Here is a 25,410-nt window from a genome sequence, read left to right as displayed (position 1 = left end):
TTCCTTGGCCTGTCTAAATACATTCCAAGGACAAAGTCTGGTGGAGAATACAGACAGAAGCTTGCTATGCAGAGTGGTTTACTGTGTGTTATTAACATCAAAAAAGTAATCATCTGAGGAGTATTTCATGGATGATACTTAAAGATCTCTTAAAACCCATGTGAAGGAAGCAGTCTGTAGTAAAGGAAGGTTGTTTTTTTTCTCTGCTTGCCTTTGATTGTTGCTGAATGTGAAAGGCTTATGCTGTGTTTCTGGGTTTCTTAGATTTAACAGGACTGAGAGGAAACTGATAAATAGATTTGAAAAAAGCAACCCCTATCTATCTATAGATGATCTTATGTCTCACTGGTGAAAACAAGTGTGCTTATTTTACAGAAGATGGCAGAATTTAGGCTTGACAGTTGCAGATCTACAAGAGTTCCCAGTGGTATAATTCTGCCAGCTACCTTTGTGTGGGGCAAGAACACAGATTGTTCCAGTGAGCTGTTTATTGTCTTATGTTCAAGCAATCACTTGTAGCCTCCGCTTTCCCATGGTTCGGCTGAACCTGCATCATTGCTCAAACCTTGACTCATTCTTGCCAGAGGAAATACTAGGGTAGACATAGGATTGGTTTGCTTTTGCAAGCAATGCTGAATGCTCTCCTGTTTCTCTGGCCCCTGCTAGATTCTAGGTTGCAGGGAGGCTGATGCTGGGAACTTGCGTTTCTGTTGCTGGTGACAGGCTTAAATTATGTATTGACTTTTATCAGTCTTGTGTCTGCCTATTTCTGGAGTAAGCTTGGAAGGCTGGAAGCTACAACTGTGTGCACTGCAAGAATTCTCTGAAATGCTGAACTCAAGTTTTGCATGCTCTGTGGATTTACAACAGAATCTAACTAACTCACTCCTTTCTTATAAAGCAGGGCACTGACATAAAAATATTAAGCCGCAAGTGCTAAACATTTAGACTTTTCCACTCCCACAACAGCAGAATTGGGTGTGAAAGGCTTGCTTTGTGTGTGGCAGCTGCTTCTAGATGTTCATCCCCTGCGCCAAGGCAACCAGGCAACTGCTCTGCCATAGCCAGCAAATGAATTACAGGGCTGTATCTCACACTGGACTGGAGCAGAAGTGCACTGTGCTTGTCCTGCAGCCTTGTGCCAAGTCCTACGAACAGAGCAGCAGTGGAGTCAGGGTGTTCAGCGTGGTGCAGGTACTTCCAATGAGAAACAGTTCTGTTTGTTTGTTACCTGTCAAAGCTGGTATTTTTTGCCTGATGCATTCTGATGATTGTATTTAAGGGAAAGGGGCATGCCATTTTTTTTAGTCCCTAACAGGAGTGTATGCACCTGCATGTTACATTAGAGGATATGATTAAAAAGCAGGTTTAACCCTGTCATTTACTGTAAGTGCTTTTAAACCACCCTTTTAAAGCTGCTGGGTTAATGGTAGGAAACAGCTTGCCCCGGGGGGGCAAGTATCTTTCATACTTGATAAATTTATATAGCCTATACTGTGATGATTGTGGGGAGCTTTATTTCCTGTATCCTTAATTTACAGTCCAGCAGGACATCAATTACCATATCAGCTTCCCCAAACAACTGCCCAGCTACAATTTTGGAGCTGCAAATAGCTGTCATTTTCCACTTGGCTCTCCTAATAATTGACTGCCTTCCCACACTGTTTGTTTTCTTGATAAAACAGCGTTTGCATGTGCTGCTGCCTTCCTCCTTGAGAGGGACTTCTAGCTGCCTTGCTTGTGAGTGGGAGCAGATTCAGGTAAGCATCTGTGAGTCCACGACCTTGCTTCGGATGTCAGTAACCTCAAGGCTTTATAGAAACTGCCCTGAGCTCCTGTAAAACTGGTGCTAGAGGGTTGACAAGGAAGGAGCCCTTGAACTGCCCTTATCCCTGGGCTGCAAGTCCAGGAGAGCGCAAACCTGTGAGAAGACTCGGGGCACGGGGATGAGTTGTGCAGACAACTCCTGCCACCAAGTGTCTCTGCACTGTCTTGAGGAGAATTGTGTGAGGCTGTGGGATCTCTAGTTGGCAATGCTCAAATGTCAGCTGGACACAGCCCTTGGCTGCCTGCTGCTGAACAGGCTCTGCTGTGGGCGAGGAGTACCAGAAGACTGCTGCAGGGCTCCTCCTGCCTAAATTACGCCGATTCTAACACAGCGATCAGTCTGTTCTGGCTTTGTATCGCAACAGCCACAAAGGCACTCAAAAGCAGGATCTCCCCAGGGGATTATTGCAGAAAGATCCTCTCCTTCCACTACCAAAAGTGAACAATTGCAGCCAAAAAAATCACCTGGTTAATGTAAAGACACTGCATTAGAGAAATGAGAAAATAGCAGAATCTGTACTTGGATGACTTCAGAAACCCACATGGGTGAGAGAAGGTTGTATGCTCACACTGTGACCTACAACCAGGAGTCCCTACTACCCTGTTTCTGCAGAGACAGGAGAAGGGCAAAGCAGGGAACTGACACCAACATGACAACCTGATGGTTACCAGCTGGATCCTATTCCTAGTTTAGCTGCACAATTCCTTTATTTGTGTCACATCATCATCATCTCCACCCCCAAACCCTGATCCATCATTCCCAGTGTTAATTAAGCTCTCCAAACACCACCTCTTTTACAAGCAACTGTCAGTCACAGGGGCAGTCATTGCAGGGTTTCTACAAATAATATAGTTTAATTGTAACTACAGTAAAGATTTTCTATATACATTATGTTCACTGCTTAGGGTATTAGAGATTTGCCATGCAGGTTTTATTGCACATATAAATAGTGTACAAAGATTCATGAAGATTCTCTCTTTAGCTGTACAGGTTAAGACTGCATAAAAAAGCTGTATTACAAAATATTTAGAGCTATTTATTTACAGCCAACTTCAAGCAAATACTGAAAGACACTATTGGGAGAAAAACAGAATTTTAATTATGAAAAAACAAGATTTGTCAAAATAATAATTACAAAGCTTCATGGTGCCATATATACATTGTAAAAAAATACTCAGGAAACCTGCATTTTATCCCTCACGATGCAGAAATCAATATTCCTATTTTTATACTTGATCTTTGAATGCTTTTAAAATTTGATAAACTCTGACTTGAAAACTTATTTTCTTTACATTGCTCGTGCTTTTTGACAAAACAGGTATTTGTGCAGCTCTGTAAAATATTAAAATACATTTTAATTTAGTGTTAAAGTGCACAGTACATTTTATAGGTAACAGTATGCTAGCTGCCAATCAAAATTACAATTTAAGTCAATGTTCCCTCTGTAAAAGAAACGCTTTTGCTTTGGTTGAAGTAACTGGATATTTCATGCATACTTACATGTTTCAATGTCTGTGAGTCCACTTTCCTGACACATGGCTGTCAATACATAGCAGCACATTGGCAATTTGTGGTATTAAAAGGCATAGTCTGCATTCAAATACTCTATTAACCATTAAAAATCTGCTAGTGGAATACTGGTGGTTTTAAATGCAGTGTCTGTGAACACGTGTGTAACTTTGCCTGGATATATAGCAGTGACAAGTATGCATCATTCTTCCAAAAAGTCTTTATACAGTAGTTCTCTCCACCTTCTCTTGCTTAAATATTCAGTCCTCCCACCACCTTGCCTCTTTTCTGTTGTTACGTGTCTCGAATTTGCGCGCACCGCTGACCCCTCGCAGCTCGCCCTTTTTGCCACATGCAGCTTTCCTGAACTGCTTGCCAAAGTTCCATCACTGGCTTTCCCTACAAAAGAAAACTGGATGGTCCAGATACTGTGACAGTGGCTGTGCTGGAACTTTTTGATCTAAAACGTGATGTTTTAACAATAAATTATGCTTTTAAAAATCTCTTCAAGAAATTTAAAGTTGTGATAAGAACCTTATTTATTTCCTATTGCTGATGTGGGATTAGAGGTCTGATCCTGCAAACATTCACTACAGAACATTGTACTTAATTCTGTGGGAGATGACGGAGACTAGAAGGAGAAGCACTGTACCCAGCAGGTTCTATCTGGAAGATCAGGTCTTTGACACTGCCTTTGGCAATTTTAAGAATTTTATCTCCTCTCAAAGGAATCACTGAAAAGAAAACAATTAAAATTTTTTTGGCTACTTTTGGTAAATCTTCTCAGTAATGTTCTTGTGCTATTCTTGATTATTTGTTCTGTAGTGCTGTAGTCTTTAAAAGAAATCAAGTTACAGTGCAAAATTATATTTCAAGACACATGATCCTAATAGACATCATTCATTTTGTTGTGGCAAAAGTTAAATGTCTTGTGCATAGTAAAATAAGCAATCAAAAATATTTGTTCACATTTATTTTTCAAGTTTACATCTTTCCTTTTTTTTTTTTTTAAACATCTATATACAAATAAAATGGGTGTGCTCGGGTTCAGCCAATTTAGTCTAGTGGGAGGAAAAGTGCTACTGGAATGTAGGGAACTCAGTGGAACGCAGACAAATTCTTACCAATGTTCCACAAATTCAAGAAATAAAGAATGCCATTCCAGCTAGCTGTTCTTTTAATAAAAGCACCTATTTTGTTTGCTTTGTATCTTACATATTAGAAAATACAATTTACGGAGATCTAGAGCTACTGCACACCAAGTGGAATAAAAAATAACTAAATATTTATATTAAAATAAAGTGTTTAACCACAAAAAAGCAGTAATAAAATACAGTTTCCTAATTTACATTTTGCATCCAAAGGATGAATAACAACTCACTAATAAATAATATTTATATAAATATTTTACGTCCGAGTATTTTTAAAAGGCAATAGCCTGAAGCAACTGCAGAAAAACCTAACATGGTAGAAGTCTGATTTACTCTCCCCGCTCCCCCCTAGATGATTACAGTGATTCTTAGTTTAATAATACGAAGGTATCTTGCTGCAAGACAGCTGTGAACTCCACGCATTTTTAAGTGGCAGAGGGGTGGCTGGTTTTGTAAAGTACTTACTAAGTGAGCTATAAAAGCAGTGGAGCGCCCATTTGCTCTAGAAAATGTTTCTGTTTAGTTTCTGCTTTGTAGTTCAACGCACATGTACAGTCTGAAAGATGATTTTAAAATCACAAGTATAAGAATACTCTTGGAGCACTGGTTTGGTTTTTTTTTTTTTCAATGCAGTTTGAAAAGACGGGCAGGATTTTGATTCTTTGATGGCACAGTGGAGCTGGTAACAGCAGAGATAGTAGTTTCATGTGAATAAAGCTTGTTTCACTGTGGTTACATCTAGCAATGCTTGAACTGTTATGCTCACTTTTACCAAGCCCTTTTCTTCTAGGATGTGATGTGGTAGGCAGAGCTTCTCCTAGAAAAGACAAACAAAGGAGTAAAGATTAGTATTTCATACTCACTGCAAAACCTTGCTTTACATGATCACATACCCAACAAGCAGGAACCGTTTCCTATTTTTAATTAAAAAGAACTCCCTACGATTTTGACAGAAAGTCTCTGATTTTGCTCTCGTTATACCAAGGAATTAGTGAAAGATCTGTTAATATTCTGGGCCTCGGAAACCAACCTGTTCTGTGGCCGTTACGGTACGTAAGCATCTTAACTAAGAGTGAGGGCCAGCAATTACACACTGAACTTTCACCTGCAAAGTGAGAGAAGGTGGCATTCGCCCCTCCTTACATAGGAGTGAGTTTGGGGACAGAAGGCTGGTTTTATCGGTCAAAAAAAGTTCTACCACAGAGTTCTAGACAGGTCTTGGTCCCAGGATACGCACCTTGAAAGCCACCCATTAGCATTTACAGAAAGCCTGTGTAATGTTGTGCGGTCAATGGGCGAAGCGTTTCGTTCTGAGTAACGAGCAGCTTATTTTGAAATAGCCAGGAATCGGCTTTATTCACCGTAAGGACACAGCAGTCGTGGCCAGGGTGAAACCTACTCGCTGTCCACAGAGGCTGTTCCACCAGAAGACAGTCAAACAGTAAATCCTGTAACTCCTACAGGTAAGGAGAACCCCCCTCCCCCCAGTGAGTAGTTACAGAAAGCCTTGGGTGCAGAGGTAGCCTTGCGTCAAGATTGGCTCTCTCTTTAAAAAGAAGTTTTTCTTAATGTAACTGGGTATTCCTGTTAATGAAATCCATGAAATTATGAAAGCAGGCAGCAGGTTTATAATAAATAAAGGGAAAGGCTAGACTACATCACATAAACCAGAATTACAACTGGGAGACTCATTGCCACGACATGGAAGCCAGAAGCGTTAAGTGGGATGACAAAAAAACACAGATAGAAAAAAACCCGAACAACGCTATTAAACACAAACACATGGATACAGTGCCTGGCTCATTAAGTCCTTAAACTGTGCATGTCAGACTGCTTTACATTTGGAAAGGCACCATCTATGTGATCTAACCTTCCGTTCTTTCCCTAAGCATCTGTACGTGACCATCAGTGGACACAAGATAATGATTTTTTTAGGAAGAGGGTTGTTTTGATACTCTCAGTATTGAATCTCTTAGCTGTTCAATAAACTTTAAGCTTCTAAAACTACCGATGCCTTTGAGATTATATTTTAACTAATTGCCTGTCTTCTACTGAATATTCTTCTTGCTTCTGTAATGTCAACTAAGGGTCTCTGATTTTATCTCTATGCAACTCATGGTCCTTTGTCACACTTCTGCATATTCACATTGATTATATCTCCGATTTCAACATCACTAATCTCTTCAACCTCTCTTCTCATGACACATCTTGTTCAGCTCTAGTCCCTTCCCTGACCCCTATGAACCCTTAAAACTAAATAAAATATTCAGGATGATGGAACTGGAACTGCTACATGCAAGAACAATTAATACAGTTTTGATCATGTTATGCACCTATGTTTAATTGCTTTTATCTGCTTCCACTGTTGTCCAGTCTTTGCTCAGGAAAGTACCACTATTAAACAGCTGCTCCGCTGCTTCTGATGCTTATGACTTTATTTTATTAATGAGTATCTCCTTTATGCACAACCAACACTCAGCCTGCTTAAATTTTTTGTCAAGTTCCTCACACCCCACTCCAGCCTCAATGAGAGAAAAACTGCAAAACTTACCTATTAACTACCAAACCTAAAAAGTGAGAGCCAAACTTCATTCACAACCATGGCATCTGATACTGCTAACTGTAATTTATCTACATTTTATGTTTACATGTTATATTTACTACTTAAAAATGTTTTAATATCTATTATTTTATGTTTAAAAGATTTTTTTTTAAGCTTAATTTGTAATTATATTTTTTAAGACTCATGGCTATAGTCCAGAACACCAAACAAATACTGTGGATTCCTTCTGCACACACGGACCCAATAAACAATTTCAAACAGATAATTTTCAAGGATCTTGACTGAGCAGGTCTGCAAGAGATGGACAACATCCATTTCTCCCCGTGGAAGATGCTGCAACATTCTGGCGATCTGCTAAACGTTGGGTTTCCACTTCCATTGAGTTGGTGGATTCTGACTCCCATTGACCAAACCACTGCGGCAACTGCCTCCCGTTCCTGCCTGCTACCGTGCCCGTCGCTGCTGGAGCGATTTGCCCAGTCAGCCCAAAGGAATATCCCCATCTTGCAGCCATTCCAGTTCCCAGATTTCCATGCCAAACCTACCCTAAATTGGTCATTTAAGTTAAGACACTGGGTTCTGCAGTTCATTGTTGTTTGTTCTTCTGAGTTACTGACCTGCAAGCTGCAAAAGACAGTCCTCCCCAACTTTTATTCCTCTGGAAAAGTGTCTTTTCCAGAGAAATATATAAACATATTTTTAGGATGCAAAGTCCTAAACTGATACCTGATAAGCACTGGAATAGCCACAAAAGAAGGTAGAGAGAGTGATATCAAATAAAAGGGGGGGAAAAAAAAACCAAAACAAACCCCCAAATATTTCTACTTCAAATGTATGATTTTTTTACTAAAAATATTTTGCCAATCTAATGTCTTGGGACACAGTTCATATAAAAATCTACAATACTCTAATTCCAATAATTTTCAAAAAAATTATATTAATCTTACTTATTGAGAATGCAAATCAGACATCTGAAGTGAAATGTTCTTCTCTCCACTCTCTTCTACTTCTTTCCAGTGCTCTTGCACAGGCGGCTCTTGTTTCACAGATTTGGTGGCCCACAACATCCCAATATTTCATTGGTCTTTCATGCTAGACAAAAGGCATTAACCGGGAATGCTTGCTGAATCCAGTATCTGAAAACTAAGTGACTGGTGTTACAAGGCTGAAGGATAGGGATTGAATCCAAAAACCCAGCCCCAGAACAGCCTACCTTGCCAGACATTTATGTCTGAGAATATTCTAAATTTTTCTATTGAAGCCAAATTTGCTGAAAAAGCTACAGTTAAGGATGTTTCCTTTAGAAAAACTTAAATTCTAAACTTACCATTTTTGTGGCACCTTATAGCACTCGGGGAACTCTTCTGTCATGCTTTCTTGCTAGGAATTTTGCAATTGTTTCTAAGTACGCTTTCACTAGAAGCGTAAAGGAGCGCATGCCCCATTTTATATAAAAACCCCATCCAATGTAATTTTTCTCCTTTTAAAGACAATGCATTATCCAAATCTTTCAAATTCAGTATAGTAATCCCATTTGTATAAAGCAATCTCTCTCCCCCTGCTGTACTTACAAGATGCATACTCAAATAAGGAAAGCTATTTAAGGAGGTCTATAAAAAATAGGACTGTACAACTGTGTTCTAGGAGTGAGAATTTTCACAGCATGTTACTTATATTATACATCATTATTCATTAGTGCTTGAAACATATACAATTGACAGCCTTCTCTTATTAAGCAGAAGGTGGAACATGGTTAATATTTTATAATTCTGCAGTTAAACATGTGGCTACGACGAACTTTCCAAAACCAACAATGAGACCTCTGCCATCTCCTGAAAATGAGAAACTTCATCTTAATGCGTCACGAATCAATTCTCTTCTCTAAGCCCTAATCACTACCTTCAAAGCTCTGTAAATGGCTTTCATCAACCCTGCCTCACATACTTTTCAAATCACAGCTTCAGAGTAATATAGAAACTCTTCTCAGAATAAGAAAAATCAAATCCTGCCAAGGATGGAAGCCAGAGCACACTGACAATAGCTCGGCTTTCTCCCTAACAGCAGTTACCTGGGGCCAAGATCCCGGGTGTCTCAGTCCTCGCGTCCAGCCGCTCGCCCTGCAGCACGGTCCGTTTCCCACGCTCTGCCTCACTTTCTAACCCTGCTATACTACTATCTGGGAACCACTGACAGTAGAGCTGTGAAGCTGCAAGCCATCGAGATTTCAAAACTTTTCTTAAATCCTGGCATTTTGAGACAATATATGCCTGACCAACCAAGAGAAGAACTTGCGCGTGACTTTGCAGAAACTCAACCTCACCCACTTCTCCCCACCTTTGAGAAGATTTCTGTCCCTTTTACATTAGCGTCAAAGCCATAACGCATCAATATAGTAGTATGAATCATCTCTAAAAATACGCCTGTTGAAACCATCACTGAACAAACCCCAGAAAGGCAGAAGAACTGGCTACTCTTTCTCAAGACCAGCCCAAAAATCTTTAAAAACAACTTTGGAGGGAAGGGCTGCCACTCCACTCACAGCAGCACGAATATCTCTCTTCTCTACCTACTACAAAAATGAAGATCTACATCTTCAATGTATTTTTTTTCTCCCTAAGAACACAGAGGAACTTAATTACTTGTTGCAAGCAAACCACTTTCTACAGACACACAGCCATTTTGAATGGATAAAGATGTTTTCAAACTCATCATGAAGCAAAAGAACAAACTCCTCTTTGACAGGGAACAAAAAAAAAAAAAGCACAAAAAGGAGGTAGGAACCAGGAGGCTGAGTCACTAAGCCACACAAAAAGACAGTACAACAGGTGTACACGTGTGCATGTGCTTGCTGGAGCAAGTTTCTAATCCTGGAACAAAAGGTCTGATTTAGATGGTGTAGAAGAAAACCAGGAATACACAAGGACAATCATCCCACAAGGATACGTGACATGCTACACATACATAGCTATTTTCTTTGACGTCAGGTAACTTCAAAGTCACGACAACTGTTTGAATTGGTTTATGCTAGGGCAAGCAGCTTGGCAATTCAGATACAGCAAGTACTTAAAAAAGTAATTGTTGCCATTATATCATATGGGCAAGTAGCGAAATGACCGCATCATGGTAACAGCAGGGCCCAACTGTATTTGTTAGCAAAATTACACAGAAACGGAATTCTACAATTTGGCAAGAGCCTTTCTCCCTTGTATTTGTAGAACATGAGATTTCAGATCTACAGGGAAAAAATTAAATATTCATAAAACAATGAAATACTGGAATATGTAGTTTCTCCAAGGACAAATTAAAAAACTAAGTCCATGTAATGCCCATCATTTAATGTTGGAGCCAGCTACTCTGAAATGGAAAGTCATTAAAAGAAACATCAGGGCCTTTCATTTAAGCAAGCTTATGTCAACTACACAAAATCTTGAAATTTAAAGAGTTGAAAAAACTATAGTAAGTATTTACTTTTTCACATACCTAAGGCAATTTGAAATTACATCTTTTTACATATATTTTCCTTATCCACTATTACTGTTGATGTCTGTATGTGTCCAAATGCCCTGAAGTTACCATTTGAAGTACAAAAGAAAAGAAGATAAAAAAGGCACAGTAATTCAGGCTATAGGTATATTTCATAATTTTTTTCTTTTAATTTCTAATGGAAAGGTTAGTATGTTTTTTGAGGTATACACTTATGACCAGATTTGACAAAGCAAAAAAACCGCTAGCCCTTCAATACTGCAGCTGCAATTCTGTATTTGGAGTTATAGCCAGTTAAGATGTCTAACTATGTGCATCTTCTGAACATGTAATAAGTTGCAAATATTTACAAAACTGTACTTGCAGGTGGTGGACTTCGGACCCTTTTACAAATTCTGGCCTTGAGCCATAAAATTTTAAAAGTAGATCACTTATTTTGCCAAAATGCCTCACAGTTTCATTCTAACATGCTAAGAAAATGGTGACCTGAAACTGCAGGGAACAAAAAACTTCGTAAAGACAGACACACATGAAACAGTGAAACAGTAAGAGAAAATGCATACTTACAGGGGAAGTATTGATTATACCATAACCTTATACATTAAATTCCGAGAGGTAAAGTGAAGGAATGAGAGTGGTTTGTATCATCAAAGTAGAATGGGTCATTGCCTTAAAGTATTTTTATACTGCTCTTTCTGCATAATGCAGCTTATGTGCTAGAAAGGAAGGAAATAGCAAAGGTTCACAAAACCTGCTCTACCATGTTTTCTAAACCTGCATATACGACTGATTTCCTTTTTTTGTAACAGGAGTAAAATGCTAAGAATATTTCTTTCTGTGAAAAACAATTATGTGGCAGTAATTTGGAAACTTAGTAATGTATATGGAGTAGAAAACTGGACTGAGTATTTGCTCAGGTCTAATTCAATCCCTGTTCATATTAAGTGTAACTTTCAGAAAACTTATTAGGAACACAAAGGGATCCATATACAGCTTTCAGCTGCAAAAGCTCGTTAATATACAAGAAAGGGGCATTTGAAGGACTATGACACTGCACTTGAAAATATTTATCTCTTTTCTGGCTCAAGGCAAAAGAAAGCCAAATCCTCACATCAAAATGCCACTTGTAATCCAGTGCAAACACATTTTACCGGCATGTATATCCACTACAATTTGTATTTATTACTTTCTTGCTGTATGGATGAGATGACCTCCATGGGATAAAAGAGAAATCAGTATGATGGGCACAGCACAGATTGGAGTAGACCAATTTATGAAGTTTGAAAAAACAGTTTGAAAATCTCTGACGACCATTGGAATGGGAAAAAACTGAATGGGCAAAGAAATGGGGGAGTAAATATAATTCATGTTATCAATGAATATGTGGGTGAACTACAATGCACATCGTTTTTAAACCCAAGGTCATCAACTTAATCCTGTGACTGGCTGCGAGCAGTAAGTACCAGTTGCATATAACTGAATGTCTCAATATCGGGATCTCCTCAAAGGTGAAGAGCCAGCAGTCAGCTGAACTGTTGGTTTCCCAAGTACTAAAGCCACAGGAACAGCAACGCAGAAACAGGACTCTGAATTTAGCAAAGAACCCATCAGAGTAGATTAATGAGCTACATATATGTTTTAGTTTCCACCTCCCCTTTTAGAGGCAGAACTATGGGCTTCAGGGATGGGCAGACAGGTATTTTTCACATTTGCATTAGGTTTGAAATATATTTTGAGAAACATTACTACATTCACACTTAGAGAAATGCAAGGGTGTATTTTACTATTCCTGTCCCTGTAAGATTTATGTATATTTGGAAGTGTTATCAATAACAACCAAAAAAATACCAAACCGGATAAGCTTCATGTATGGTAGTAAGGCTGTGCTTGTCATGAAGCAAGTATGTTCATTTTTCACAGTCTGGTTCAAGATGGCTTCAACTCCAGAACTGTAAGAAAGTGCTTGTAATGTTACACTTTTAATTACTGTATATTGTCATAGTTGAGGACAGTGAGAAAATGTACTCTAAGTAACTAAAAGACAACTCTGCATGGTAAGACTATGCAAAGTTAAAACTTTGGACAAGTTTGAGACTTACATATCATTATGACTGGGGTATGTCCAGTTGGCCAACATTGGCACAACAGTAATTCAGTTTCTAACCCAGTGTCTAGTCTGATAAAACACTCAAAACCACTGAAGACATGACCTTCCATTTCTGCATGCTGGAAATGCAAAACACATTGATCTACTACTTCTCTTACCTCCCTCCCAAAGCTACTGGATACAGTGGAGAATCAGATGTAATATTAGACAATGAGACAGATGTGTACTATAAGATGGTAGCATCGACTTTCACCACCTGATTTTCTAATTTCAAAAAATGTTAAAATACACTCATACATGTAGATCGGTACTATATGAGAGAAGTACACAACACAAAGCATTGACAAGAGACCTGTTTACCACTTACGGGAGCAGGAGTAAAAAAAATCCCAGCCCTAGAGAAGACGTCACTTTTGTCTCAAATACCAACACTGGACTATAAAGAATCATACAATTAATAGATTCTGAACCGATTCAAGCTTTATGTCACTTTCTCAGTTTCACTAGAAAAGCAATATCATTAAACCAAGACAACCAAAATCAAGACAAAGATCTGCTGAAAGTGGAAGCTTAAATGTCAAGCTCTGAGACTGAGTAAGCAAGTGTCCGGTGCTGGAATCACTGAAACTAGGCACACAGTTAAAAGACAGGCCTGTGCAGGATGAGGGCACAAGTCTGGAGCTACACACCCAAATAACTAGTACCTTTTCCTCAAGTATGAAGAACCTAGAAGCACTCACTAAACTCATGCCTGGTCACAGAAAGACACTCCTTACAATAGAGGAGTTCTATGTATGCACTGGAAGCTGCCAGACACTAAACCCTTTAAAAAACCCTTGATTTATCCATCATCTGAAATTAATTTTCCCTTCTTAAAATATTTATCTGATTATACATTTCATCCTTTTTATATATGTATGTATATATTTAAGCCATGGAAACCAGGAATAGAACTGCATTTAGAAGTTTTTTAATACAATTTTACAAGTATCTGTGGAATGGGGATATTTATAGTGTAGCACTAAATCATAACCATATGGCCAGAATACTCAGTAACATACAAGGTCTTATGCTAGTTATCCTCTAAAAGCCTATAGGTGATTTTTTTATATACTAGGCAGTGAGAAATGAATGTATTTATTTCACTGACACGAAACTGAGGTCCTTTGGGTAGCTAGCCTGAGACTGAATTACAAATTTAGTCAGCAGCATCTAGGCCAATACTGCAATGTCAGCATAGGTTTGTATTCAAGGTTTTCTATTTTTCAGTCAATTTTCATTTATATATTTCATGTTGATAAGGAGTAAAACAAACAAACAAAAATTGTCTTATCCAAGTTTTACAACAGATGAACAGAACACAGAACTGGAAGGGAAATGGAGGTCATGAGTCCAGCACTCTAACCATAGGCAGAGTTCAAACATCCCAAAACGCCTCCTGGCTAATGTTTGCCTAACCTATTCTTTAAAACCTCCTAGGATGGAAAATCTCGAGTCTTCCCAGATGATCTGTTTTCCTAGCTACATTATCTTTGTTACATTGGTTACACAAACAAACAAACATTACCTGTATTTTCACAGGTGATGAAACAGAGACAAGATAGTGACGTGACTCGCTTGACGTCACACGTAAGAATGGCAGATACAGGAATCTAACAGCTTATTCTCAAACTGTCTTATTGTAGCACACTGTACCCCACGATCTTCCTCCCAAAACATTCTAAAGTTCCTTGCGTATTATGGGTTGCTCATACCCACTACTAATTTACAGTCATCTTTGGGGTTTAACACAGCAAAGTGTTTAAAAGCAGTTCAACACTGCTTTGTCAGACAGAAGAAAAAGATTATTCTATGGAATCTGGAGGAAAACAAAATATACGTAGGAAAACATAACTACTCCAGTATGGAATTTAATCGGAACAGTAGAGATGACCAACAATCTTTAAAGTTACAGTACTCTTGTTAATCTAAAGGATTAAAAAATAACAAGTAATTTGAAAGATAGTTCTCTAAGTGCTCTTATTACAACGTATGTTGAGATAATTGGCACCAACTCCGAAAATACTATCATCTGTTGAGGTGCCACCTCAGTTGCTTCAGTATCTGCAGCATTCTTGGATTTTCACAAAAAGTAAGAGGCTCAGTTCTGTTTAGCTTGTGATACACATCTAGCCTACACCCAAAAGCGGGCAAAGAGTAGCTTCACTGCTTTTAACACATTTAGTGTGTAGTCTAGGCAACATAAAAGAAAACAAACTATAAATAAAGAGGTACATAAGTTCTTAAACTAGAGCTGGAGGGGAGAGAAGAGATGGGACTTGCCTTCAAGATGCTACTCCCTCTCTCCCCTATTTCAAGAGATTAATAAAGAAATTACAAGGAAGGGAAGCGAGGGAAAGGGAGAAGTTTGTAAGACAAAGGAAGGAAATTAAGTACCTGTAATTTGTCAGAGACAAAGCAGAAAGTTTGTGTGCACATGCGAACAGGTTATGCTGTTAGCACATTCCAGTGATAAGTTATATACATCAAGACTATAAAAAGTATGTGGAAAAGACAAAAGCCTATTAGATCCCAGGAGCGAAAGGTAGAAGTTGATTGTGGGGTTTTCTCCCCGAGGGCGAGCAGAGTGTCAACAGTCTTTCGAATGTGACGAATATCCGACTGCAGGATGTCATACGGAGAGCAGAGGTCAGCCTATCCCGAAGGGCAGCCATTAGAACAGAAAAAAACAGTGCATAAAATTAAAAATACAAAAATAGAAAGATATTGATAAATAAATTATCACAATATTCTAGCATAAACATGTAGGAATAGTTTCTTCCTAGTATTGCCTTAGTCACTAGACATCCCAGCTTTCTTTTATTTCCTCTAAATACTGAAGCTGTCATATAATATCAGAACGTTAAGATAGATGACCTCAGGCCTTCAAATACTTCCAAAATTATGCCCAGATTCACAAGGGTGAGGAGGTGCATGTGATCCACTTATTCCAATGAGATCTGCACACCTTTGTCTATCTGGGCCTTATTCAAATGCTTAAATGGAACCAGTTGTAAAAGCTAACTTACATAATAGCAAACAGTGGGTTAGAAAGCTGTTAAAAGCACAAGCAGCAGCAATATGAAGTCTCAAGAAAAAGTACTTAAAGAAATTGTTAGAAGTATGCAGAGTTCTCTGACATAATAATCTAAAACTTGGTATTCAAATATCATCTTAAATGATACCCTGGGATGGAAACTGAAAAAGTCAGTGTAGCACTAACTGTACTTAATTTTAGTAACGTTTCTAAACCAACGAATTTGACACTAAATTCCTTAGGTAGCATTTTAAGTTATTAGCAGGTCAGACTCCCATACTTTTTTTGGAAAGTAGCAACGACTTCATGTAGTAATTTACTCTAGACTAGCTATACAAAATGAAGTGTAGTATGTAATAATAATATCAATATGCACACACAATATTTAACATTAAAATCAAACCAAGCAACAACTAGTACTTTCAAAACGCAATCTACGATATACCATTGTACATTGCAAATGAGGCCTTACTATCAACAAAGACCGTGAATACTTACTGAATAAAATTATATGAAGTAAGAAAGAGATCCCCTGTTTCAGAGGAACACTATGTTTCTTTAGTAGCTTTTCAGTCTCACTTGCTTAATCAACTGACAGTACACCCAATAAACGAAGACGTGGAAGTTCAGATGTCTGCTCTCTGTTAGTGCAACATTTCAAGGTCTACTTGGCAATAAATTAAACTTTAAAATATTTAAAAGAACATTCTATCCTGAAAAGTGACTAGTGAAACTGCAAGTCAGAACTGTCATTCATACACAAAGAAAAATGTGACACTTTTTTTTTTTCTTTTTTTCATTTTTGCTTACCATGACTCGTTCTAGCTTTAACAGGAGTTAAAAGCTGCAAAATTTTAATTTTGTTACTTAGGCCAGCAGATACATAGAGCGGGGAAAACCACCCTGCCTAGCAACAACACTGCTATTTTTACACTCATTTTTCAGAATTTTTTCAACTCAAAATTCTAGTGCGATCATAAACTTCAATGCAATTGTATTTGGCTTTTTCTAAAGGATGAAAACTCACAGACTGAAAAAAACATGCCCATCTTGTTTGAAAATGGGATGGGACTAGTACTGTATTTGAGAACATCTACATCCACAAGCTGCTTACCAGAGAAACTAGTTTTAGGGCAAACAAACTACTCATGACTATCGACTATGTAATAGATTGCACTTTCACCAGACACCAATAAACCCAGCAAATGCTGGATTAATTTTAAGATGGCATACAAGACTCAATTCCTACTTGTTGCAAATATATCCCCAAACCAAATATCTAAGACACATTGAACTTAAATTTATATAACAAATCTAACAGAACTTTAAAAAAGGACTTTTTTTTTTTCCCAGTTTTTGTCCAAAACCACCCCCAACAGTCCCTACTGCAGTCAAATGGAAAAGGAAGTCATTTCAGAGTTAGAGAATGAGAGCTGGTAATAGGTTGAATTTTTACAGAGACTGAAGAACTTGCTAACCAGAGATTAACATATTAAGCAGTACACAGGAGAAGCCAAAGCATACAAAATCAGCCAACACATGCAGAAGACACTTCCTATGGGAACTGCCATGCTGTGCTTTAGTGAAACAGTGAAACTTGGGGAAGCCTGAGAAATGTAAGATCATTCTCGCTTATTTTTGTGTGTTCTGTAACAATGGATAATTTGGTATTACAGTCACACCTTATTAAGTAAAATGTTTATACTGTATGTATTTTAAACTTCTGTAATGTAACTCTAGATTAAAAAAAAAAAAATACAGCTTTTTAGTAATGGAGAGCGTATTTCCACTTAAGTTACCAGAATTTTACAGATGCTGTGAAATGGAAATACCAAACTACAACATGACATCATGAAATAGTGAAAAAGTACATGACCCCCACCGAAAGTCAGACAACCACCCACCCACCCATCCATCGCAAGTACTGCCCTTCTCATTTAGGAGACTGAAATGATACTAAAAATATACATATACTTAATCATTACATTTATGGACTGACTTCTTACGTCTATGAAGCTACACGATGAAATCATACGGCTGCCAAAATCATGCATGCAGAATAAACACAGTAAGACAGAAGTGGAACGACAAAAGCTGTTTGTGTGCACAAACCGCCCTCATTCTACGTGCTCCTGCAGTGACTGTGAAAAACAGAGAGCATTTCAAAACAAACCTCCTCAGGTTTTGACTCTGGTAAAAAACAAAAGGCAAGAGTAAGCTTGCAGAAGTGCATTAAGGAATGAAGTCTGTAGTGCATATGCACTACACTCAAAACACAAAGGAAAGGGACCTCAAAATTATGCTTTCAGTACTCTGACAGCGTCCTGAACCCCTTAACTCCATACTGTAGGCCAAATAGCATACATTACCGAGCCCAGAGCAAAAGGGTGGAGAAAGGAGTCGTACCTGAGAAAATTTACTGCAACTTCATGGATGTCTCATGATGAAACTATGGAGAAGTAACTGATTACGTGAACTGATCAGAAAACAAGCATAAGTGGTAATGAAAATATACCTTGCATTAAACTGAGAAACATGATTACCAGTTGAACAACAAATAGGTGGATAGAAGATAAAACACTTGACACTCTGCTTGGTTGCTTCTTCTACTTTGTTCTGCCAGTTTTAACATACAAAAGCCTCCTGGTTTTTTCCTATTTGTTTTACTTAATTAGCAATTCCTACAGTAACACAAATCATATTGATTTTTAGAATAATTCTGGCTTACGTTGCAACATAGCGGACCTAGTTTTCAGAGAAGGAGGTGAGCCGCAGTAATAGCTCCTGTTCGCAGGACTCGAAATTCACAGGAAGGGGCACAGGTAAGCCTTTTGTAATCTGAATCTTCATATGATGACTTGAGATCCAAAAAGCCATTTCTTACCATCACACTCCTTTCTGTTCAGTACGTGTACACCAAGTAGCTGACTGAAAATTTGAGAGACATGGCAGAAGTCTCTCATTCCCATCCAAGAATTAACTTGTCCCACTAAATCCTGCTGCACCACTACTGACATGCTGGAACACAAAAGCTCAATAAACCCACTGTAACAACTGGCTGTGAAAGATTTCATTTTATCACTACCTTTTATCAACAGAAATTACCATTCTAGTATCAATCATGATAACTTAAGTCTATCTTTTTTTCAAGCTATATGAAGATTGACAACATGTGTCTGTGTATGTGGGGAAAGTCTTTTCCTTTTTTTAAAAATAACTCTACCTAATTTCTCCGACTTGAAGAGGCCCCATAAAGCGCTAAAAGATGCTCAAGTGCCTAAACTGCTAAGATACTACATTAGTGTAAGTTGCACATCATAAAAATTAATTTGTGTCTTTGTAAAAAGCTAACTTCTGCATTTTGGTTCACAAACATTGAAAATACTTTGTTCAATTTCTTTTTTAACAAAATGCTTAGAAGGTCCTACTACTGATATGCCATATTTGTTCATAACTGAGAACTAGAAGAAATGCAGACCAAAACTTGTAACTTTTGCCTTTCAGATAACATATTGCATTTACAGCTGTGTTTTGGTCTAAATTTCACTTGTAATAAAGTATCATTCAGCCCACCACAAACCAGTTATTTTTTCCTTTTGACAGGAATATTTGTTAATGTTACTGAAAATGCATAAGAAAAAATGCTCAGTAATATGGATCACCAAGAATAATAGCTACCAAGAATAAAAGCTAAAGCTTTAAGTTACCGATTTGCAGGTTAGCATGGGAAAGTCTAGTTCGTTGCCACTAGTATGAATACTGATTCTAATATGGCAAATGACAAGTTGAATAAATGTATATGAATATTTTTGACTTTATTTATATATATTGTTACTGGTTTTATGAAAGAGCAGCTGAAACCAAAATACTTCCGTAACTTTACATACATTACTCATGTGATAATAATTCAGACTCTCCTGATATTTTTAATACCTCTGGGATGAGATGTCACTAAGAAGAGTGAAACGGCATTTGAACTGGTACATTTGATGCTTTGGGGGCCACACTTAAACAGAAAGAGAAATAAATCAAAAAAATAGCTTTATTTTTTAAACCTAGAGAGTGTGAGAGGGTGATTGCAATATAGGTGTACCGGGCAAGCATTACAGGTGGTGTCGGTAGCGGGTTCGTGTGACTTTGACAGTCTACTCCAGCGAATGGCACCATCCAAGTCCTGCAAGTCATTCTGAAAAATGCAGCAGGACAGGCACCCCCTCCTCATCACACATCTACCGCCACTTGCTTCTTCAATCTGCATCAGCCAAAAAGTAGGAGTGTTTGTCATTCTGTTGCTATTACAGAGGAGATTAGGCAATTTGACAGTTTTTAGTTGACAGTGTAAAATAAAAGTCGTCTTTTGTACTTTTCTAAGTGACAAAGATTGTACCTTTTCTGTCATATACCTCCTGAGGGGCATGGCAGACATTGTCTGAATCTTCAGGCTTTCAGATGGTTACCTGCCACCATCCCTTTCTCACATCAAACAAAAATTTTGTTTTGTCTCAAAAAATGATCATTTACAAAGATCTCTGATAAGGTTCTACAGGAAAAGTTAGTGACAAAACTGGACACAATTTGATTGTCCTATGATTCTCACACTTCTGATAGCCTACCAGTGCAGTAAGAACCTTGCTATTTAGCTTCTTACTAAAGGGTCAGAACCATAAGCTTAAAACATCTCTTCTGCATATGATCCGGAGCATCATAAAGCCATTAGCAGAAAGTGATTTCAAGAAGTCACCCATTGTACTGAAATTCTCATCTGGCAGGTAATGGCTTTCAGAATCACCTACATACCGGGTCCTTATAAAGAGATGCTCATGTTCTCCAATTTTGTATTTGTGATTCTTTGGTAAAGATGCCAACTCCTGCTACTTATTATGACACATTTGGATATGGATGCCAATTGCATTTTTCTACACTTGGATGAAGTTTTCCAGGATCATTCTGGGGAAAGCAATTTTGACCCAAGAACTGAATGCTGAAAGCCACAGAAGTAAGAGACCATGCACATCAGCACAACACAGTAATTACTTAGCTATTTTCTTGTTTTCATTTTACATGATTTGGCAGGATATTATTCTAAACCTGTGGAGTTCAGGAAATAGCATGTACTCTATTCCATTCCATAAATAACTGAAAACAAACCAACAGGAACTATGACAATTTAAAATCCTTAAACAAAACCCATGAAGCAGAATTTCAAGTTAATTCTCAGGAACTAAACATGGACTTAAGTATCACAGAAAAGCCTAATACCTGTGGGTATTAGGATCCATAAGTGGAACCTATCACTTTCCCATCAGATGCTTGTTTTAAAAAAAGGAAATAATTCACTGCATTCATTTTACTGGTTTGTCCAGAGATAGTTAGGCAATGTGCAACTCATCAACCCGAAGCGGCGTTAAACACACCATTTGTAGCTGACAAGTATGCAGCTGACTGTCATACTTGCTATCATACAACTTGGTATTCCTAACACATGTCCCTCCAACACACAGCAGAGTTCCATCACCTACCAGCTAGTTCCACAACACGATGGATTTTCACAATATATAGCAAACATATACATTTGCAAATTACCAACAGCTATTCAAAAAGAATATCCTCAGAGTACTGAAAATGTATCGTAAATTTACAATTGCAAGCTGCTCATTTAATGTTTAAGTGAATGAGTTTTTCCTCTCAAGAGAAGTTAATGCTTATTTCGATTCATAAGGATGGTTAGTTTATAAACCAGATTGGTAAGATCTGGCCTTGTGTTTAAGGCTCTGTGCAACTCTACAACAAATGTACTTTAATAAAAAAAAAAAAAATCCTAAAAAATTCTACACTAATTTCAATGGAATCATTAAAGAGGAGGGGTAATAAATATATAAAAATGTCTATTCACAGAAAAGAAAAAGGCATTTTTCCAGAAAGCGTACGTATAGAAATCCAAAATAAAAAACTCGGGGTAAAGGCTTAGCTTACCCATCTATAATATGGCACTACAAGGATCTTTGTAAATATTTCTGTTCTTTTTCCATTTCTGAAAGATCTCTTGACAACAATGAAAACAGTTCTTGGCCTTTTCTTTCCCAACAGGCTATATCCAGAAAAAACCTGACTTGTATTCTAATTCACTGAATGATTTATGATGCATCAGAAGACAATGAATTTTGGGGCAGCTTATCAAACACTCCACGTCTACAAGCCCACAGCACTGAGATTTTGATCATCTTTGAAATTTTCCCTTTAATATGAAATCATTCTAACTTAATAAATTACATAATTACAAGAACTAAATAATCCATTACAACTTAGAGACCCAGCCCATTTGTCCTGGTTTCAGCTGGGATAGAGTTAACTGTCTTCCTAGTAGCTGGCACAGTGCTGTGTTTTGAGTTCAGTATGTGAAGAATGTTGATAACACTGATGTTTTCAGTTGTTGCTCAGTAGTGTTTAGACTAATGTCAAGGATTTTTCAGCTTCTCATGCCCAGCCAGTGAGAAAGCTGGAGGGGCACAAGAAGTTGGCACAGGACACAGCCAGGGCACCTGACCCAAACTGGCCAACGGGGTATTCCATACCATGTGACGTCCCATCTAGTATAGGAACAGGGAAGTGGGGGCAGGGATTCGCCGCTCGGGGACTGGCGGGATGTCGGTCGGCGGGTGGTGAGCAATTGCACTGCGCATCATTTGTACATTCCAATCCTTTCATTATTTCTGTTGTCATTTTATTAGTGTTATCATTATCATTATTAGTTTCTTCTTTTTCTGTTCTATTAAACCGTTCTTATCTCAACCCACGGGTTTTGCTTCTTTTCCTGATTTTCTCCCCCATCCCACTGGGTGGGGGGGAGTGAGTGAGCGGCTGCGTGGTGTTTAGTTGCTGGCTGGGGTTAAACCACGACACCATTACACTGAATTATCAAATTAAATTTATGAAGAACCATTCATTGGAGCTGTGAAATAAAGTCTCCCCCTCAAAATTCCTACAAATAGCAAAAATGATCCGTTACTTTTGTTGTCCTCCAAATCAAGTGCTAAAACATAGCGAAAATATAAAGAATTCAAACTGGAATTCTTTCCCAATGTCAAATCTTTGCATTACCATCTGCTCCCCAAGGGGGTGGGGGGGGAGATACACACAAAATATCCTTTTGTTTCAGCATTCTTGAAACACATAGACTAAAAAGAACTCAGTCTTCATTATACTGTCATATGTAGGCAACAGTGAAAATACATCATGCAATTTTCACGTTTTCAGATTAAAAAGACCTTGTACAACACTTTTACCTTCTTTTGAAAGTCATGCATTTGAAATTAACTTTTTCTTAATAGGTACTTCTAGACCATAAGGGAGTCTTTGAAATATTCCCAGTGCAACTCCAGAATTCATTACATTAAAGATATTTTTCCTTATTAATATGAGAATAAATTACATGATGAACGCTGCCATTCTTAAATGAAAAGCAGAAAACATCAAGCACTGCAATTTCCCTATTTCCAGCTTCTGAAACACATCTACATTATAGAACCTTACTCATACGTACTTTCCATACTTAACACAGAGACAATGGTTTTCTTCATATCACTGCAGAAGTTTTTCGGTACAAGAGATGAGTGTGGTGTTAGTCACTTTTACAATGCACAGAATAATGCTTAATATTGTAAAAAAAGGAAAATCAATAATTAAAAAGAATGAAGTCCATATTCTAAAAGCACTAGGTAAAAATGCAGTTATGTTGTATAATGAAAAAAATTAGCAAACTGTTTTCTAATTACATATTACCTGATTACCATGTTCGTTATTTATTTTCCATGGCAAAGATAAGGAGATATTGGGGATAATACTGAATTACTGATTTAAGACAAAAGTTGCAATTTTTAAGTGCTATGACATGAGCCACTTAAATTCACTAAAGTAGTATTAAATCACATTATTTAGATCAATTTTTTAAATTATATGTCTTAATTGCTGAAAAACTGTAGTTCATAAAGTTATCCCTCAGCTTTAAAGTAATTCATGTGTTTTGCATTTTTGATCATTTAGAAATGACAGACTTAATTAAATTACCTCTGGTATCCCCAGTTTTCTACATGCATCCAGAAAGTTCTCCACGTTTCTCCTGCATTTGGCCATACTAAGTTTAGGCTGTAAAACCAAGAAAAAATAGTTTGTGACAAAAGAAGTCAAAAACATTAATTCAGTCAATTCACCTATTGCATTATTTTTGTACTGATGCACCATTTCCATATTTCTCCTGAAAACAATGCATAAAACTCTGCTCAACTTTTTTTTCTACTACTCTAAAAACGTCACGCCTACAAATACAATCTGAATACGTAAGTTGTGGATGCCATGTGCTTTTACTTAGTTATGAAAGTCACCAGCACATTTAGATCTCTACTTATTCACATCCAGCTTGTGAGGTTCTAAAACCTGCCTCTTACAACGATTTGTGATAGACGACATTGAAATCCTTCATCAGTTTACTTGCTGTCCAGAAAATCAACACACATCATGGAGAACAGACTTAACTGTAATTAACAGGCTCTTACTTTTTAAATTTTTTATGTACTCGCAAATGTATAGTAACTATACACAATTTTAATTGTCTCTGAAGAAGAAATTTCCTATTACTGTAGAATTTCAAATACTTCCACAATTTGTCTTACTCAGGACTATTCACCAAATACTTACAGAAATACCACGTTACTAAAAAAAACCAAAATCAACTCACTATTTTACTTTCTCAATTCAAGATGTGAAACAATGGTAGTTCCTGAATATCCACTTAAACCAAGAATTCACTATAGCAGCAGGGATTTCAAAGACTAATTTTCTAGGCTAAAGTAATTTGCAGGCTGTTTTAAGCAAGAGAACGTCATCAATATGAAGTTGAAACAAAATAAAAATGGATTTAAAATATTTTCTTTTTGTTATAGAAAACACCAGAAGATTTTTATCTTAAAAAAACCTCCAAAAACCCCCAACAATACCATCAGCACTCCTCCACAAAAAAACAGCAACAAAACTTAAGTTTTTGCCCCAGAAATTCAAGTTTGCATACCTTGACAATGTCATATTTTTACCAAAGACAGAAGTAATTTAAAAATCAAGCAACAGCAAAAGAAACTCTACTAGACCATCTGAGAAAGTGTCTTAACAACTGTCTTCTTGGATGTTCTTATAGATTGCCTCTGAAATCCACACGCTATTTTCAGAACTGAGTATCAGGCTGTAGATGGCAAATTTTTACCAACATGTACATTCAAAAAAAAAAAAAAAGTGGGGGGCAGACAGTCTAAAACCATACAAAACCTCTTCAGAACCAGACTGGTATCAGAACTGGTATCAGAAATCTGGAACAATGATCTGTCCAAGCAAAAGACATCAAATAAACAGAGAAAACACTAAGAAAATTACATTTCAAGAAATGCACAGCCACACAGATTACATTGATTTTATGTCCTGAAATCTTCAGGTCCTTAGGTTTGGCAAGCCAATATTAAATCCTATTCCATTCTGTCTGCAGGTAAAAGGAATAATTTGTACAGTTAACCCAATAGGAAGAATATGCTAAAAAGTGCTGTAAGTGCTTTAGTAACATGACATCTGCTAAGCCAGACATTGCTAAAGTTAACCTCAGATTTTTTTCAATCAACAAACAAGGGGCTAATATTCCTTTAAAAAGGGTCTCCT

The 25,410-nt window shown here is 37.5% G+C and overlaps 1 protein-coding gene across 11 annotated transcripts in view; it reads right to left on the bottom strand.

Moving 5' to 3' along the window:
- Window positions 1–2,654: 2,654 nt before the first annotated feature.
- LRCH1 (leucine rich repeats and calponin homology domain containing 1) overlaps window positions 2,655–25,410 on the bottom strand; it is a 135,180-nt gene continuing 112,424 nt past the window's right edge. For 8 of the 11 annotated variants that reach the window (XR_008235011.1, XR_008235012.1, XR_008235016.1 and 5 more), the window contains 3 exons: window positions 23,782–23,859; window positions 15,078–15,335; window positions 5,192–5,305 (listed from right to left, as the gene is read on the bottom strand). Coding sequence is in view for 3 of the 11 variants with exons in the window: in XM_052786105.1 (XP_052642065.1) it covers window positions 5,192–5,305; window positions 23,782–23,859 (192 nt within the window). In the remaining 8 variants the exon portion in view is untranslated. Of the gene's footprint in view, window positions 5,306–15,077; window positions 15,336–23,781; window positions 23,860–25,410 lie in introns of all 11 variants that reach the window. The other 3 variants (XM_052786105.1, XM_052786106.1, XM_052786107.1) reach the window with 1 other exon arrangement.

The sequence above is a fragment of the Harpia harpyja genome, chromosome 4 (assembly GCF_026419915.1).
Source record: "Harpia harpyja isolate bHarHar1 chromosome 4, bHarHar1 primary haplotype, whole genome shotgun sequence".
NCBI classification, from domain to species: domain Eukaryota; kingdom Metazoa; phylum Chordata; class Aves; order Accipitriformes; family Accipitridae; genus Harpia; species Harpia harpyja.
The sequence above is the reverse complement of the archived record's forward strand: the minus strand, read 5'-3'. Positions and strand labels throughout refer to the sequence as shown.